This window comes from Lipotes vexillifer, unplaced genomic scaffold, assembly GCF_000442215.2.
Source record: "Lipotes vexillifer unplaced genomic scaffold, Lipotes_vexillifer_v1.1 scaffold1176, whole genome shotgun sequence".
Taxonomy (NCBI): Eukaryota; Metazoa; Chordata; class Mammalia; order Artiodactyla; family Lipotidae; genus Lipotes; species Lipotes vexillifer.
In genome coordinates this window covers 146,042-165,567 of record NW_006795223.1, presented here as the reverse complement: position 1 = coordinate 165,567, position 19,526 = coordinate 146,042, and the positions used below count along the sequence as shown (strand labels likewise).

At 40.3% G+C, this 19,526-nt stretch overlaps 1 protein-coding gene across 2 annotated transcripts in view; it reads right to left on the bottom strand.

Moving 5' to 3' along the window:
- Nucleotides 1–19,526, bottom strand: part of RASSF6 (Ras association domain family member 6) — a 48,122-nt gene that overhangs the window by 22,386 nt on the left and 6,210 nt on the right. For both annotated transcript variants that reach the window (XM_007467565.1, XM_007467566.1), the window contains exons 2-3: nt 6,077–6,155; nt 972–1,111 (exon numbers count right to left, since the gene is read on the bottom strand). In XM_007467565.1, the coding sequence (XP_007467627.1) occupies nt 972–1,111; nt 6,077–6,155 (219 nt within the window). The remainder of the gene's footprint in view (nt 1–971; nt 1,112–6,076; nt 6,156–19,526) is intronic.

The window sequence follows — 19,526 nt, the reverse complement described above, 5'->3', positions numbered from 1 at the left end:
GTAGGGAATTATAAAATGTTCAGAATTGCTGGAACCTCACATTTGAGAAAGATTGGCAAGGTGCAAATCATAGTGGGACTTCAGTGTTTTCCCCAAAGGAAAAGTGGGGCTTCCCTCAAGGTGATACCCGATTTTCCTTGGTTATGACCAAAGGTCAGATTGAGGAAAAGGTCCTGGCTGCTCTCTCTCCATCCTCTCTCCTGCTAGAACTCCAGCTCATCTAGTTATGGATAGAAGGATGGATGAAGAGAACGCTTGATACCTCCATGTACACGCAAAAAGGAGATGTGTTAGAAAGTCAAGGATTAAAAAGGAAGGGGAGAAGGGAGGGAGGAAGAAAACAATATTGATATCTGTGATTTCTCTGGGAATATTTATTAATTTTTCTAAAAATTGTAAAGGGTAATGAAAATATATATCTCAGCCCAAATTACGTATTCAAGGTACAGTTGCATAAACCCACACAGAGTACTGTTTTGTGCATTTACTGTACCTCACATACACTTTGTCCTGATCCTAACAGGACACAGCAATCAGATGGAACATAATTAAGTCTCCTTTCCAGAAAGCAGGAAAAGCCCTTTGTTCTAAGAAGAGGAGAAATTTAAATTTTATCCCCCTCTTTTTGGTGATAAGACCAGGGCTAATGAAATCTTGCCTTTACATTTTGTTTTCTCTAGTGAAAGAACGCAGTCTCCCAGAAGAGAAGGAATACAGCAGAGAGGTCAAGAGCCAGACTCTGGCACTCATAGACCTGAGGTCCAGTCCAGTTCTGCTACATGGTAATTGTGGATCTTGCACAAACTACCTAACCTCTCAGAGCCCTGGTTTCTGAACACATACGTCCTAGAGTTGATGGGGGATTAAATGAGGTTGTATATAAACTTTAGAGCTTTCATCCTTGAGGCACACAAAAAAGGTAAATGTGAAGATAATTTGCTAAGGAATTAAAATCATAAAAGATAGCTCACCTTTTGGAAAAGACATCTGGTGACTTTAGCACAGTGAAAGAAGGCATTTGCTTTTCATCTTGTATTTTCAGTTGTATAGGCTGCTTTACTCCCCAGAAAATGTCCAGCGTTCCTTCAACAATTAGTTTCCCATCGTCAGTCTAGGGAAGAAACCAATCATCACAAACACTGCTTTTGTATTATTTATAGAAGCCAAATGTTTTAACTGAAGATGTAGAAATGAAGTCTGTAAGACATCTTAATAGATAAAAAATAAATTCCCAGGTGGGACTGTTTGGCTTTTAAATTTATCTACAAAACATTTCTACTTTTGAAACATTCTTTTATTTTTGAAAACAGCTATAACCAGCAAAGTCATAATGGTGATGACATGCCCACCAGAGGGCACAGTATGCTAAAATATTTTCTGAACTCTGCTTCTTCAATTAAGTGGAATTTTAATTCTCTAATTCTATTTAGCATAAAGTTAAAGCAGAATTAAAAACTGTGCTAAAGTAGAATTCAGAAGAACAGCTATTGTTCAGTTTAGTGGCTATTTTCTCATTTCTGAACAGGAAAAATTTAGCTCACAAACTTATGCAGAACAGGTGAAATAATGTATGTAAAAACAGTGTAAAATACACAACAAATTATATTTTTGAAAAAAATCAGTAGCAATTGAGTAATCTCTTTTAATTTGGAACTATTATAACAAAAGAAGGGAATTCTATGCAAAGAAAAATTAGTAAACAGGATTGAACACTTACTTATCCTGTGGATGTAGATATTAATACCAAAGCACATTCCCATAGAATGTATTTTCTAATCTATTTCTCTCTTATATATGTAAAAGTCTGTTATTAAAGTAGTGTTATTATTATAGTAAATTTGGGAAATATAGAAAGAATATTCCAACGGTCCAATAACTACTCTAACATGCAATAACTACTTGTTATTATGAAAAATCAATAATTAGAAAACATAATAAATATAAACATAAATGACTCAATTCTTATTTGAGAGTGTAATGAAAACTCCAGACTCTGGAATCAGACAGACCTGTGTTTGAACTCTGGCTCTGCCATTTTCTAGCTGTGTTCTCTTGGACAAGATGTCAAACACCTATAAAACTGGGCTGCTTCTTCTGAAGAATGAAATCATAACAATCCTTGATTCATAGGACCTTGTATTTAAAGTGCTCAATAAATGATATTGCTTATTATTTCTTTGGCTGACAAACCTACTTTGGAGTCACTCCTGAAACAAAGTTTTGCTCTTTCTCCTCCTTTTGAGTTCATATTTCAGATCACTGTGAGGTCAGGTACCAATCAGTTGTCCTTAACAGCCAAACATAATTTGCTCTCTGAAAGGGCAGTACATGATGCAGAGCCTACATTTTAGTTATTGATGTATAACATCTTTTCGTGGCTTAATTATACTACAATGAATCCCTTATATCAAAAACTCATAGGGGGCTTCCCTGGTGGCGCAGTGGTTGAGAGTCCGCCTACCAATGCAGGGGACATGGGTTCGTGCCCCGGTCTGGGAAGATCCCACATGCGGCGGAGCGGCTGGGCCCGTGAGCCATGGCCGCTGAGCCTGCGCATCCGGAGCCTGTGCTCCGCAACGGGAGAGGCCACAACGGTGAGAGGCCCTGCGTACCGCAAAAAACAAAACAAAACAAAAAACTGATAGAATAACTGCTCTTCTGAGGTTATCTAACTTTTGCTTTCAAGAAGAAATACTCCAACTATTATCAGAAAATGAGGCTTTCTCATATAAGGAATATCAGAATATTTTTTAATTTCAGAAACCATCTCTAGGACTTCCCTGGTGGCGCAGAGATTGAGAATCCGCCTGCCAATGCAGGGGACATGGGTTCAAGCCCTGGTCCGGGAGGACTCCACATGCCATGGAGCAACGAGGCCTGTGTGCCGCAATTACTGAGCCTGTGCTCTAGAGCCCGTAAGCCACAACTACTGAGCCTGCGCGCCACAACTACTGAAGCCTGTGCACCTAGAGCCCGTGCTCTACAGGAGAAGCCACTACAGTGAGAAGCCTGCACACTGCAATCAAGAGTAGCCCCCATTCGCCGCAACTAGAGAAAGCCCGTGTGCAGCAACGAAGACCCAGTGCAGCCATAAATAAATGAATAAATTTAATTAAAAAAAGAAATCATCTCTTTTGAAATTAACTAAATAAATTATCCCTGAAGCCTTGTTTATACTTATCTAATCTCATTGTCTCAATCTTCAGGCCTTTTCTCTTCTACATCTACACCAATACCCTTGGTGATCTCAATGATCCTTATGTGCCATCTCTAAACTAATAGCTCCCAACTTTAGATATACAGCCCAAACCTTCCCCTAAACTTCAGTTGTCAAACTTGACATCAAATTTAATACGTTCCTAATTAACTTTTGATCTTTCTTCCTGTAAATATTTTCCTTTCCCAGTCTTCCCCATCTTGGTAAATAGAACCCCCATCTTTCCAGTTGTTCAGGTCAACATTTTTAAAGTCACCATTAATCTTTCTTTCATACTTAACCTCTCAAAATCCAATACGTTAGCAAATCCTATTAGCTTTACCTTAAAAATATATCCCCAATATGGCTATGCTCACTATGGGTACTACCACAATTCTAGTTTATGCCTCCGTCATTGTTTGCCTGATTATTGCAATAGTTTCTTTGTGGTCTACCTCATTCTTCTCTTGCCCCTCTATGTATTCCTAGTAGCTAGAGAGAGCGCTTTCTTTTTTACTTTTGTAACTTTTTATTTTATATTGGAGTATAGTTGATTAACAATGTTGTGTTAGTTTTGGGTGTACAGCAAAGTGATTCAGCTCTACATATATATGTATCTATTCTTTTTCAAATTCTTTTCCCATTTAGATTGTTACATAATATTGAGCAGGTTCCCTGTGCTGTACAGTAGGTCCTTGTTGGTTATCCACTTTAAATATAGCAGTGTGTACATGTCAATCCCAAACTCCCTAACTATCCCTCCCCCGCCTTCCCCCCGGTAACCATAAGTTCATTAGAGAGATCCTTTTAAAATGAATCTTTAGATAATATCACAACTCCTCAGTGGCTTTCCATCTCATTCCAAGTACAAGCTGAAGTCTTCACAATGCTCTATAAGACCCTACATGCTCTGGTGCCCTCCCCTTCTCAGTTCTCTCCATAGCTTCCTTGTTCTCTACTATCCCATTCCCACAAGGTTCCTGCTGCACTGGCTTCCCCACCATACCTCAGTTACACCAGCCAGGCTCAGGACCTTTATTGGGATGCTGGATATGTCTGTGCCTGGAATGTGTGTCCCACAGACTTCTACAAGGTTTGCTCCCTGGCATCTTTCAGTCTTTGGTCAAATGTTCCTCTTTCCTCATCCACTTAGATTCCTGAGCCCTCTTCCCTGCTTTGTTATTCTCCACAGCCTTTCTTTTTTTGGCTGCATTGGGTCTTCATTGCTGCATGTGGGCTTTCTCTAGTTGCATCGAGCAGGGGCTACTCTTTGTTGTGGTGTGTGGGCTTCTCATTGCGGTGGCTTCTCTTGTTGCAGAGCATGGGCTCTAGGTGCGCAGGCTTCAGTAGCTGTAGCACGTAGCTGCAGTAGGCAACTCAGTAGTTGTGTCGCACAGGCTTAGTTGCTCCGCAGCATGTGGGATCTTCCCAGACCAGAGCTCGAGCCTGTGTCCCCTGCGTTGACAGGCAGATTCTTAACCACTGTACCACCAGCGAAGTCCCTCTCCACAGCCTTTATCATCATTGGATACACAGTTTACTTTTTTGTTTCTTTTCTGTCTACTAAAATGTAAGCAGCATGAAGGCAGGACATTGTTTAGTTTCTTCATTGCTATGTCTCTAGCTTTTAGAACAATGTCTGCTGTGTTGTATACAATAAATATTCATTAAGTTAATTAATCAGAGATTTAGAAAGCTACATGCTAGTCTCCATGGACTGCCCCTTTTAACAGTGCCCATCATTGTAACTAAGTCAGAGACTTGCAAAATTCCGGATTCTAACTTTACTGATGGTGAGTAAAGATGGAAAGATTAAGCAATCTGATATTCTCACTGTATACTTTACTTCATACAGTTTTTAAAAATTATGTAAGACAGGACACTTTATTCTAAAAAATCAAATGACTTTTGCAGATTGAGCACTGATTCACAGAATAGGAAATGACATGCCTCAAGTTATATGCTTGTCACATCAAAATTCAAACATTTTCCTAAAGGAAACGAACTTCTTAACATCATGAATTCTATGGAAACAACCGAATTAAAATATAAAATCATTTTCTTAAAGTTTTGATCTTTTCTTAAATTTTATATTTTTACAGTTACCTATATGAGAGATCTAAGATACAGGATAATATTGAAATAATTTAAAATTAGGCCATTAAAAAAATTGAGGCCCATTTCTTTATAAAGGGATTAGTTATTTCCTACTTCTGTAGGAAATTACATTTGGAAAGGTAGTTGAAATGTCCAATCAAACTAAATCATTTAAGCTCACTAGTAAAGGCCAGAGAGGTTTATAAATTTCCTTCTGTTCCAATTACAGATTTAAGCCAATGGTGGCCTAAAGTCAATGCTGTACACATTTGAAGATCTGAAACGTAGGTAGAAAGTTCTAATGTTCCCTAGGACCAGGAAGATATTGTAAAGATGTGAAGTGAGTCCCATTAGAATACAAGACTGAGTAGGAAGACCTGTGGAGGATGAGGCATTAAAAAACCAATCTAAGGCCACTTTGTACAGTAGCCTGCCAGTTGCAACCTTAAAAATGCTTGCTGAATTGTTTCTAGGATAGATTTTTAATGGAATTGCTGTTCAAAAGATGTACATACTCTGTTTTTAAAGTAGAAAGCAAATATGTCATTAAAGTTGTTTTAAAAGTTTTCCCATTCTAAAAAATACTTGGAAAGTCACAGATGTTTCAGGACTAGGATTTTGCAATATAGTCTAAAACTGAAAAATCATGATCAAGTTAAAGATTCACCTGCTTCTCCCAGACGTTTTGTGTTATGGACTCCAACTTATCCTGACTTCTCTGTACTTTTATGGATTTTTTTCTCCTGTGAATCAAACTGTACTGCATTTCTTTGACGGGCTTACCTGTCCATATAAAATATGCAGATTTTTCTGGTTCCTATAAAAGATGTTATAGGTCTTCAATAAAGAATTAAGTTGTTCCCTAAAAAAACAATATTACATTCAGTTACAATCAGTCTTAGGCTCTTTAATGGTAGAAGGCAATAATGGTGCCTTCAGTTCAAAAAGATATGAGATAGGAAAAAATGGTTCAATGGAATCTTACTATTCTGTCATTTTAATATAGGTCGTTGAAAACTGAAGCCTTCTTAGGACATCAACAAATGTTGAAGGTGTTAATTCATAAATAAATCATCAAAGTAAAACAAATAAAATCTGGTCTTAGGTGGTTACTTTCCCTTAGTGAAGATGTGTGTTAATAATTTCAAAGTTGAATTTGATTTTTAAAAAGTCCTTCAAAATTTTCCATAATGAAGAAATGACTGGCTGCAAAGAGCTGTTTGGATTGAATTTATAATCTAAAGCAGTGGTTCTAACCCATTTAAGTCACAGTATCTTTTGAAACCCTGATGAAAGCTTTGGCTTCCCTGCGGGGGGTGGAGTGGGTTAATCCTATATATAAACACATAGTTTTGCATATACAATGCGTAATAGCTAATTTATGTGCTATTTTGAAAGACTTTCCTGATAAACAAGGAAGGAGTTATTTTCCACATGGTGTAAGTATAGGTTCTTTTTATCTGACAGTAACAAACTGACATTTAAAAATATTCTTTGCTTAAAATTCTGGAGTAAAAGGGAATTCCCTGGCTGTCCAGTGGTTAGGACTCCAGGCTTTCATGGCCAAGGGCCCAAGTGTGATTGCTGTTCAGGGAACTAAGACCCACAAGCTGTGTGTGCAGCCAAAAAAAAAAAACTACTGTCCTCTCTGTTGTCAAGTTCTTCCCGGGGTTGTTGTTTTATAAAATTTTGAGTTAGTTTTATTTTGACAGTTAACCATTAAAATATTTTCATAAGAGAATAAATAAATAACCAAAGAATGGAAAATGACTGCAGACAAAGTGGTGAGGAGAGTGTTCTGTAGCAGGAGACAGCTGTAAAACAGACTTCGTTTCACATTCCTCTTTTGTTTTACAACATTTAATCAACCTAATTTAAGCACCTAGTATGTGCCTGACTTTATGCTTTCCACTGGAGATACAGCAACAGTTCAGGAATAGTTGTTGCTCCTAGGCATCTCACCCTCTGTGGCAGGTGGGCTCTGGCAACGGGAATGCTGGTTCCTGCCACACCTCCATCCTCCCCTTGTGCTACCACAGCTCAAGATGCTGCTGTCACTCACCCTGCTGGTCCAAGCTATCTTCTCTCACCTGCATTATGGCAACAGTCTCCTAAAAGCCTCCCTGTATTTGTTGTCTATTCTCAACAGCAGGAGTTATTTTAAAACAAACCTGATCACCTCTCTCCTTTGCTCAAAGCTCTTCAATATCTTCTCATCATTAGAATAAAAGCCAATATCCTTCCAATGACTTCAAAGGCCAGTTGTGATCTGATCCCTGTTACACCTTCCATCTCATTTCTACTTCTCTTTCCTACACTCACTGAACTCTAGCCGCTGGCCTCCTTGATGTTCCTTGAGTACTCCAGGCACATTCCCACCCCAGGGCCTTTATACTTGCTGTTCCCTCTGCCCAGAATGACCTCTCCCATGCCATCACACTGTTAATGCATTCATTTTTTTTAGGTATTTACTCCAAAGTCACCTGCTCAAGGAGTCCTTCTTGACAACCAAATCTGAAAGTTTGCCTTCTCCCAACATTCGTATTCTGCTTTCCTCCTTACCTCTGCCCCTTGGTCACCATCTAACCTTGAATATATTTTATTTATTTATCTTATATTCTGTCTCCTTCACTAGACTGTAGCTCCAAGAGACTAGGCTTGCTTCCATGTTTCGTTCACACTATGTTTCATGTGCCTGGAAGAGAGCATGGCACATAGTAAGAACTCAACAAACACTGGTTGAATGAAATGATCAGAAGAAGTCTTATTCCTAAAATAAAACCAAACATATCAACAGGTGGAAAGCTTTTTTATATAAGTTGTTTTACGGGGGAGACATCTCATGATAGTAAACTTCCAGATATAGTAATTGCTAAAATCCCTTTGATCTTCAATACCTGTCTACCTCCCATAAGAATACTTGGCTCCGTGAGGGCAGGAATTTTGGTCTATTTTATTCATTGCTGTCTTCCCAGTGCTTAGAGCAGAGCTTTGCTCGTAGTGGGTACTTATTCAATAAGCATTTAATGAATAATGAATGACAGAGTTCATGTATATTGATTTTTATGTTTGAGATCAGGTAAACATACTTTCCACTTGACTTTTCTCACTTGTGATTTTTAATGTGCACATTTCCAAGGATCAGTACACTCCACACAAACACCACATAAAAACATTCTACAGAATTCCTCCATGTTATTTTTCCGTTTCCCAGCTGGCTGACTTTAGAATTTTAGTGTTGATGAATATTTCTGTTCTAAACATCACTGGACACACAAGGGATTTTGTTTCATTGGAGTCATTGCTGTGGAATAGCTCCTTAAAATTAACACACTGGTAAAGAGCATGAACACTTTTATAGCTCTCATTATTGGGTGCCAGAGCAGCAGATGGAAATTTCCGGTTCACTTGGGATGCAACTCCTGATATGCTGAGCTGTCAAAGTTGTTATTAAAGTCAATGAATCTTTACATAACCTTATTCCCTCAGCTTCTGTTTCTGATAAAACTGCATGTTAAGGTATGGGACAAGTAACCTTCAAAGTATTTACCTCAGGACCATGTTTGATTAGAAAGATTATTCTCTGGGAACAAGCTACTTGGAAAATGTTTCTGTATCTGAAAAAACCTGACTAAATCTTTCTGCACAGAAATAAGTCTCCAAATGACCCAGGGAGTCAGCAAACTGTGGTCCCAGGCCACCTGCTTTTGCAGATAAAGTTTTATTGGAATACAGCCACACTACTTTGTTTGCCTATTGTTTGCCTATTGTTTGCCTTTGTTTGCCTATTGTTTATAGCTGCTTTCTTTCTGCAGAGTTGAGTAGTTGTGATACAAACCATATGGCCTACAAAGCCTAAAATATTTATTATCTGACCCTTTACAGAGGTAGTTGGCCAACCTATAAACCATGTGTAACACAGGCTAACTAAATACCACAGAAATCTTCCATATTTTTCTCACCACAGGCAGGATCTTTCTGACTATCAATGAAACTTTGGAGGATTTTGGCATGTGGAAGAAGAAAATAGTTAGTAAAATAGTGTTGGGATAAAATTCGGTAAGTTAATGGTGCAATAAAGTGAGGAACTAGAAAAGAGAATCCGGAAGTTAGGTGAACAACTATAGTAATGGTGTATGCATTCCAAATATTAAAACTACATCACATTTTAATCGTATGGACTTTACCAGAGGAACTTTTGGAGATGATTAGTTTATGCACCTGTTGAAGCAATGGGTTAATACAACACGAGGATAAAGTGTAGCCTGCAACATTCTAACTCGACCTGTTGGCATTAAGGGCACAAAGACCTGAAGAAGTTATTGTCAAGTTGATTCTCTCTTATCTGATGACTGATTCAAATTTTGTCCTCTAACAGAAGACCTGTCCTAACGGTTTGCTGTGTGAGCACAATAAAGAGGCCTCAGCCATACAATGAGGTGGGTGAGAGCTTGAGGGAATAGATGCTGCCTATTGTGTACTCTGGAGGGGAAGGATTAAGCAAGAAGGGTGTGAGAAGCTTACCAGGCAAAGAAAATATTAACAAGGACATTCTAGATATTTCTGTAGTTTTTGTGACAAAAGCTCAAAGAGTTGGGACTCTAAGAGTAGAACATGTAAAATGGGGAATGGTGAGTGATGAAGAAGCAGGCAGGAACCTTGTGAACCATTTTAAGAAGCTTAAAATTCACCCTGCAGGCAATGGGCACTTACTGGAGGTTGCAGGCAAGTGTAAGGTATGATGCTCCTAAGGGCCACTAGGGAGCTTATGGAAGACAGATTTCAGGACAAAACAACACGGAGGCAGCAAGATGAGTGGAACAATTGCAATGGTATTGAGGTAGAGAGCCAAGGCTATGTTGTGTGCAAAGGTGATCAAATGTCCCTCATGTACAGAAGAATCTGAAGTCTAGAAGAGACCTAAAATAAGTATAGGGATTATTTGGTTTAGGAGATCCAAAGGCCACCACTAAAGTGTTATCTAGGCAGTCCCTAGTCAGGAAAGGGAAGACTGATTTAATATACATGGTGACTTGTCAGTGCTAATTATAATGTATTTTTTAGGATTTAACTTAAATGTTACCTATGGACCTCCCTATCTCATGAAAAAGGAAAAAAATCATCTGTATACTTTTCCCTCTCAGCCCCAAAGAGTCCCCCACCAGCCTAGACCAGACTGCTTAGCAACTGTTCAGCTGCCCTAACAAAGCTATAAAGTGGGTGATAAGAAATGAATTCCATATCCAGTCTTCTCAGGTTACAAATTTTTCTAGAAGCCACAGGGACACCCAAGAAGTCAGCATGGTACAAACAGTCTGTATATCAATACTTTACGTGTGGTACATAAATTGATTTTCTAAGAAGAGCTTGGTTTTCTCGAACATGAAATACTGTATCATAATATATCCTAAGGATTTTTAAAAAACATTATCACATAATATATAACATGAATAGTGTTTTTTTAAAACTAAGGAATAGCAAACTTCCATGTAAACTGGACTTCTAACTAAATGAACATATAGAATCTTAAGCTTCGCCGGGACAGAAGCTGGCACTGTGCACTGACAGTACAGAGAGGGGACCCTGATAGATGCAGATGGACACCCAGAATTAGTCATTACAGTTCCTGGGTGAGTGCTAACCAGTGAAAGATTTAACATGGTGGGGTGACAGGTGTAGGGGAATGATGCCAGGGTTCCTGCTCCTTTAAAGGTTCTCTGTTCCTGTAAGGCTCCCAGCTCAGTTTTAATGAGTAAAAGTGGATCCGGAGTTGACTGTAAAATGCTTAGGTGTACTTTGCACTTTGTGGTCTGAATTGCATCTGCTCAGCAGATGGGAATTACCCACATTCTGACGTTTGTCATGAATAATGGGCTGAGCAAGAGAGGAGTTCCTCAATCTTATCATGCTATTTGGTGGGAAGAAACACTTTGTATTTAATTTTATAAACTGTAATATGCATTGACATATTGGACAGCATGATGAATGGAAATGAGTTATGCCCTGCATCCATAGACAGAATGAATGTCAAATTTTAGTTGTAATAAGAGTTCTCCCTCATTTTAGTAATGATTTACAGCATAATTCAGTGGCTATCTAATCTTTTTCCTGGAAACCAGAAAACCCCGTCTCATTTTTTACTAAGTGATTCTTAAAATTTGGACAAAGGCAAACCAGAAATACTGTTGCATGCTGTAGCCCAACACAAGCTTCAGAGATTGCCACATGACACAAAATAAACTTCAGTGGAAAATACAATCCAATGTAGTCACCAAAGGCAAATTTGGCCATGGCTGTGCTTCCTGAGTTTGTGTTATTTCTGCCTCTTGGAGACTTGCTGAAAAATGTTCAGGCTCTCAGCCAGGCAGCCACGGGACCAGATAGTGACAGCAGCACTAGAGACAGCATTCTGCTGTGTGTATTGCCATGTTTAAGAGCAGGAACCTAAAACATTCGAAAGAGTCTTTTCAAAAAGATGAGAAATTGAGGCAGAATAAAAATGTTAGCTTGCTCTCTTACACAGTCACCCCTCCCAATTTTGTTCATAATGTTACATTTTAGCAATGAGATTAACTATTTAATGTCAGGTTCAAAAAACTGAATTTAAAACTTAACTCAGAATTATTTTTACAAAAAACATATTAACATGTAAAGATAGCAAATTGATCATTTTCTGGGAATTACGGTTGTGATTTTTTATTTTATGTGTTGTAGTTCTGTATACTTTTCAAACTCTATATAGTAAGTGCATAATACAGTCATAATATTTTCATAATTTTTCTTCCATAAACATGTAATATGAACTTCTGTATGTTTTTGGAAAGGGGAACCAGGAAATATGCGGACAAAAGAATGAGTAAAGCCTTATCATTAAGCTCTTTGCCAAGACAAACCATCATTCCATATTACTGACGTCTGCAAGCAGTAGCAGAATTCTCTTAACCCACGTTATCCTTCGTTACTGTCAACTTGAATCCTGGAATTAAAATTGCAAACTCCTGCCGCCCCTCTTTCGTAAGTGGCTATGGCTCCATTTCTTTTTGTCTTTGGCCTCATCTCCTGGCTCAAACGATGAGGAAAGAAGACTGCTTTTCAACCTTTGCTTAGAGACTTTCTTCAGCTAGCAAAGTAGGTTATTCATTTCCATTGCAAATGAAGGGATTGGGTTCCACAGTTTGAATACTGAGAAGCTGGGAAGGGAAGGGCTATCTCGATTGAAGCAAAAATGCAAAACCTAAATGATCAGGGAGCCCTGAATTTAACTCTCCCGACTTCCTTCAAAGGGCTGCCCTTTTTGAAAAGGAAGGGTTTTGAACATCTTTAGCAACTCTGCTCAAGTATCATTAATTATTGCTGGTAGTTAGGATGATGGTGCCTGTGATTTGTTTGCCTTTTTCTTCCAAGCAGTTCTATTCTAGACCCTAAGTCTCTGTCAGTGCTGACAATTGATAATAAAAAGGACCTGGGAGTTTCCTGAAATCCACTAGTAATCTAATCAATAAGGTAATATAACTAGACTTGTCTCACCTCCCACCCTCTGGCTGCTTTTGGCCATTTTGTGACTTTTGTATTTTCTGAGGTATACATCTTTTTAAGATTACCCGTGTAAACAATGGCCCTGGAGCTATTAATGAATAGATCTATCAACTTCTCTCAGGTCCTTAACACCTAGAACTCAGATAAGAGCAAAAGGATTAAAGATTAAGGTATAATTTTCACAATATTAAAAAGGAAATTTGAAGTGACTGATGGCTAGTCGGTTGATAGAAAACAAAAACCCCCAAAATGTTTTCTTGATTATGAAAACTCCACTGTTTAAGAGAGGAGCTGTAGCTACTCAGAACAATGTCACTAGATGTTGGTAAGACATGGAAGAGGGGATAAAAAGGGAGAGGCAAAGAAGGATTGTATCATTTATTAAAATGCTCGTCCTTCTGAAGAAGACAGGAATGTGCTTTAGAACTGATATCTGATTTTGAAGAGAATTCCTTTATAAGCGTAACTATCAGATTTTATATTTTAACACACTAGCTTGTTTTCTAACAACCTCAGATAAAGGAAGACACTTATCTACTCTCTTTCCCGCTATGGGTTGGCTTCTGAAGATTTTTATGAAAAAGATTTTTTAAAAATTCACAGTCTATTATTCCAGTTGGCGGCTGCAATAAGCAGCTTCCGCATCAGACCTTGGTTTCTGTTACCACATGCAGCTGACTTCCTAAGGGCAGCCCAAGCAGTTTGTGGACAGGGAAGAAAGAATGAGGGAAGTCTATGCTCTGTAATCTCCTTTTCTGGCCTGAAACACGGAGAAGTATGGTCTCTGGCTCGCAGCCCTGACACTATTTGCAAATCAGTACTGATTTTTATATTCTATTCTAATCCAAAGTAGGGACTTGAAACTACCACCACTTTGATGGAATAGTCTGTTTCTTGTTGTAGCTGATGGTTTTGGAGAGAACAAAGAAATATTTAGTGCCCAAGAAAAAGCTGTTTGAAAACTACAGAAAAATTATGTGCCCTGAATGTGTGGACAATATGAAACACAGTGGTAGATGTGCTCTGTTAGATAAATGCTTCTAAAACCTGACCTGAAGGGCTTGTTGAAACAGATCATGAGGGGCACCTCCAAAGTTTCTTACTGAGTTATGTCTGGTGTGGGTCCTGAGAATTTGCATTTTTAACGTGTTCCCAGGTGATTCTCGTGCTGCTAGTCCAGAGACCACAGTTTGTTTTTTTTTTTCTTTGCAGTACACGGGCCTCTCACTGCTGTGGCCTCTCCCGTTGCGGAGCACAGGCTCCAGACGCGCAGGCTCAGCGGCCATGGCTCATGGGCCCAGCCGCTCCGTGGCATGTGGGATCCTCCCGGACCGGGGCACGAACCCGTGTCCCCTGCCTCGGTAGGCGGACTCTCAATCCCTGCGCCACCAGGGAAGCCCCAGAGACCACACTTTTGAGATCCATTCTTTTAGATCTCAGGATGCTGAGAATCATGGTGATATTCATTCTTTTAGGGGAAGGGAAGTCTATCAACTGGCAGGTTGCAGGTTGAAATAGGCGGACATCCCAATTGAAACTAAAATAGTTACATGTAACCAGCCTGCTAACACTTCTGCCCTTTCCTCCTCTGTTACTGAAGTAAGAGGCCAGATAACACTGTCCTTGCAGACATTCTTTGGGAGGAGGTTTGTTCTAGTTTCCTATTGCTGCTGTAACAAATTACTACAAACCTAGTGGCTTTAAACAACATAAACATTATCTTACAGTTCTACAGGTCAAATGCAGGTCTCACTGGCTATAACCAAGGTATCAGCAAGGCTGAGGCTCTAGGGGAGAATGCATTTCCTTGCTTTCTCCACTTTCCTCAGCCTAACCACATTCCTTGGCTTCCGGCTCCCTTTTCCATCTTCAAAGCCAGCAGTGGCTATACAATCTTTCCCACTCCATCACTCTGACATGGAATCTTTTCACATAGTTCTCCTACCCTCCCACAAAAGGACCCTTACGATAACATTGGGCCCATCTGGATAATCTCCCAAATTTAAGGGATGCTAACGGATTAGCATCCTTAATTCCATCTGCAACCTTAATTCCCTTTTGCAACGTAACGTAAAATATTCACAGGTTCAGGGGATTAGGAAGTAAACATCTTTAGGAGGTCATTGTTCTATCTCGGGATTCAAGGGTGACTCCTATCCAAATATTGTCTGAATACTTGGGAGGCATCTTGTTAGAAATCAGAATCTGTATTTTAATCGAGATCCCCAGGAAATTTGCATGTATGTTAAAATGGAGAGAAGCCCTGATATAATCACCTTGCCACTAGGTATGAAACAGTATTTAAGGGTAACATATGTCAAGCCAAAATACTAAAGTCCTGATTTAGTTCCTTGATGCTAATACTCCCATACTCACTCATCATCAACAGAAGTTTATTGAGGGATTACTGTGTAATAGACAATGTAATAGATGCTGGGGAGACTGCAATATTTAAAACCAATGGGGCCCATGCAGTGATAGGAGTTGCTTTCTGGAGGAGGAAGATAGACAAAAAAAACCAAAAAACAAAAGAGCAAATAAAGAAATATGTTGATTTTACATAGGGGTAAGTGCCATAAGAACAATAAAACATCATCCTGTGATGCAGCAGATGAAAGAGGGCATTTTAGAAAAGGTGATCAGGTGGCCTGAAATATTAAACTGGCACCTGAATAATGGGAAGGAGCTATAGCACTGTGCAGAGTCAAAGAAAGTGTCCTGAGCAAGAGATGCCGGTGCCACATCTTGTGTGCAGGACTAAGCTTGACATGTTTAAAGGAGAAAAACAAGGGAAGAATGGCTCAAGATAAGGTTCTAAAGGTTCTCCAGGCCAGATCGCATTGGGCCTTAGAGAGACTCCTTATGGTAAGGGGTCTGCAATAGGAAGCTTTGAAGGGTTCAAGCAGGATGCCGTGACGACATTGTAAAGAGACGTTCTGGCTGCTGGGGGAGGATGGATTACGGGGACAGGGAATGGAAGCTGGCAGCCCAATTAGGAGGCAGTTATAGTTGTCCAGGCAAGAGATAGTGGTGGCTTGGACTAGATGGTGAGAAGTGGTTGGATATTGGAGGTGGAGTTGATGGGACTTGCCGTGGGGCTGTGTGTAGAAATGAGGAAATGAAACAATTACGTTGGTTTCTAGCTTCCGTTAGGATCTTGCTTCTCATTTTTCCAAGATTTAAACTTTTAGGTCTCTCTAATACGTGCCCTATAGATTTTTTTTAAAAGCCAGTTAAAAAGTAAACACAGATGTGTCACACAACACGCATCATGATTGGAGCAGATGCAGGCTGACCGGTAAAGAACACGCTTTGTGTATGAACAGCTGGGAAATTTTTTGCTTGTTGAGGATGATTACCTTGACATCACAGTCTGATGCCCCTTGTTCCCTTGAGATGGGGAAACTATTCTGTTAAGCCTTTCAGACTGATATGGCTTTCAGCCACTTGGACCATCGGGATTGTTACTAGAGTGTCTGAAACACAGCAGGTGGTCAGTGATCCTCGGAGTCATCTATGTGAGCGTGAACTACAGACAGGGCTTTCCTTACAGGGCTTTTATGGTGCTCTTCTGTAATGCCGCCCTGACTTTGACGGCTGATTCTCTTTACACTGGAAAAAATACATTAAGCGGCCTCCTTGTTTCTATTCTGGGCATCCTCCATCTACTCTTCACACTCTATCCAGAGTATGTAGAACATACATAAGCATATAATCTGCTTTGGTTAACATCCTTAAATGTCTCTCTACTGCTCTTGGTATAAAAACCCCAAATCCTTATCACAGCAGGTGAAGTCCTGCTTGGTCTCTCTTCCTTGTTAGTCTCTTTTACAGAGATGCTTTTTTTTTATTTAAGAAGATGTTGGGGGTAGGAGTTTAGTAATTTATTTATTTATTTTTGCTGTGTTGGGTCTTCGTTTCTGTGCGAGGGCTTTCTCTAGTTGTGGCAAGCGGGGGCCACTCTTCATCGCGGTGCGCAGGCCTCTCACTATCACGGCCTCTCTTGTTGTGGAGCACAGGCTCCAGACACTCAGGCTCAGTAGTTGTGGCTCACGGGCCTAGTTGCTCCGCAGCATGTGGGATCCTCCCAGACTAGGGCTCGAACCCGTGTCCCCTGCATTAGCAGGCAGATTCTCAACCACTACGCCACCAGGGAAGCCCCAGAGATGCTTTTTCCTGTGTCCTGCACCTCAACCATTCTGGGAAATTTCACTGGCTGGAACTCTGTGCTCCCTCTGGCCCTGAAGATGTCAGGCTGGCTCCCTGTGTCAGGAGTGCTCTCCTGCTGACTCTCTTAACCTTGTTAGCTTGCTTCACCTTCAGATCTCTGGACTTCCCTGCTTAGGCTAGATCCTTATTTTCTCATAGAACTTGGTTCTTTTCCTTCTGAACACTGACCTCATTTTGTTACCAGGCTTTTAGAGCTATGGTCTCACTGTGATCTCCAGAGCAGTAGCATCTGTACCACCTGGGAACTTATATGTGCAAATGCTCACTCTACTCCAGACCTGCTGAATCAGAAACTCTGAGAATGGGGCCCAGCAATCTTTATTTTACCAAGCCCTCCAGAGATTCTGATAAAAGCTCAAGTTGGAGATTTGTGGCTTCAGACTACAGCCTCCATGAGAGTAGGGCTCTTGTCTGTTTTTGCTCAAAATTGCTACCCCAGCTTCTAGTCAGCGTCTGGCTAATGGTGTGCTCTCAGCAATTGTTTGTTTAGGAAATAAAATATAGGAAAGTGAATGCTGAGCAACATTTAGAGGGGAAAGATCTTTTACCAGCATAGCTAACAGGACCAGAAATTCAAGTAAACTCTGTGTCATCTATTTCTAGAGTCTTTGAATTTTGACCTCATCAGACTTTCTACTGAAACATTTTCAGTGTGTATTGGGCAGACAGATGATCTTGTTGTTTTTTAAATTTTAATTTTAAAGTGATAAAATAGGTAAATGTGGAGTAGATAAATTTTATTGTGAATAGCAGTCATATTGGTATGCTCAATGACTGTTAACAATATATATTCATTGAAAAATATCTGACATAAAGGTTAATGACCCTTTTTACTAGTCTGGGGGTGATATTACTGACCTTTATGTAAAATTGTGATATCCAATTTCTCACAATAAAAATGAATTTTTACTAGGTCACCAGACATGAATAATGGGAATGGTTCATTGCGGTACGCGGGTCTCTCACTGTTGTGGCCCCTCCCGTTGCGGAGCACAGGCTCCGGATGCGCATGCTCAGTAGCCATGGCTCACGGGCCCAGCCGCTCCGCGGCATGTGGGATCTTCCTGCACCGCGGCACGAACCCGCGTCCTCTGCATCGGCAGGCGGACTCTCAACCACTGCGCCACCAAGGAAGCCCAAGATACCTCATTTTTAAAGGAGATGGTCCTACACATGTCTCAACCTTTTTGCCCTAGCTTATTTTAAAATCCTGACTCCTATCAAAATATGTCAGGGAGGACGCCCTTATCCTTTATTAAAGACAAAAGTCCAACGGTCTTCAGAAGAGTGGTGCCCTGTCTTTATACACCTACCTGCAGGGCATGCTGGGGCTCGCAGTGTTTGCGCCAGTTCCTTTGATCCAGAGAAGACCCAGGCCATGGGACCTGGGCAAACATTGCCCTCTGGTTCTGCCCGCCAGGTAGGACTCAGCCTCTGGAACACTGGCTCTTTGTGCTGAATTTGTGCTCAGAGGTGCAGGTGGCTGCTTTCTTTGTTTCAGCAAAGGGTACTGGCCAACATGCTTGGCAAAAGGAACTGTTTGGAGTGATGCACTTTCTGCTCAAATTTATTACATCATGCTAATTAAAGTTAGTTAGTAAGGACAGGAATGCACATGTGCCTTGTGGCCACTGTTGGAAGAGCTGCAGCCTGCAAGGGTTTGTATTAGGTTCCTAAGTAGGAGAATAAAAAAATCTAACAAGTTCCGAGAGTGAAATCTGATCTACATTCTAAAACTGGATTTGAACTCTTTTTTCAAATTCAGGATTGGCATTTACTCACCCCTAAAATGCCCGGATTTTAGCCTAAGACCTGAAGTGAAAGCACTTTGAAAGCAACCATAGGGAACCAATTTTTTTTTTAATACTCAGCTCACTTAGAATATTTACCACGTGAAGCAACAGAGCAGTGACAACCCCAGGCAAGGAAACAGCAACTGGAATCTTAATCATTTAAGCATGGAGTTAACTTATGCCAACAACCTTCACTCAGGGAAGTTTCTAAACTCAGAAAATTCTTATCCAGGAGTAAGACATAAATGTTATATTGTTTACTGTGCTATTAAATCAATACCTCTTATTTCATGGATCATATATTTGCTGAAAGCAAAATTTTCATTAAGGAAGGTCTATTTTCCTATTAATCTGCAGCATTTCCATGTATTTCTGTGCATGAAAATAAGTATCCCTTAATAAGTTGGTGATTTCTGTCTTGCCAGAACAATGCCTGTCACAGAATGGGAGCTGAATAACTACTTAAGTGAATAAATGAAGAATGGAGGGCTTCCCTGTGGCGCAGTGGGTTGAGAGCCCCCCTGCCGATGCAGGGGACACGGGTTTGTGCCCCGGTCAGGGAAGATCCCACATGCCGCGGAGCGGCTGGGCCCGTGAGCCATGGCCGCTGAGCCTGCGTCCGGAGCCTGTGCTCCGCAACGTGAGAGGCCACAACAGTGAGAGGCCCATGTATC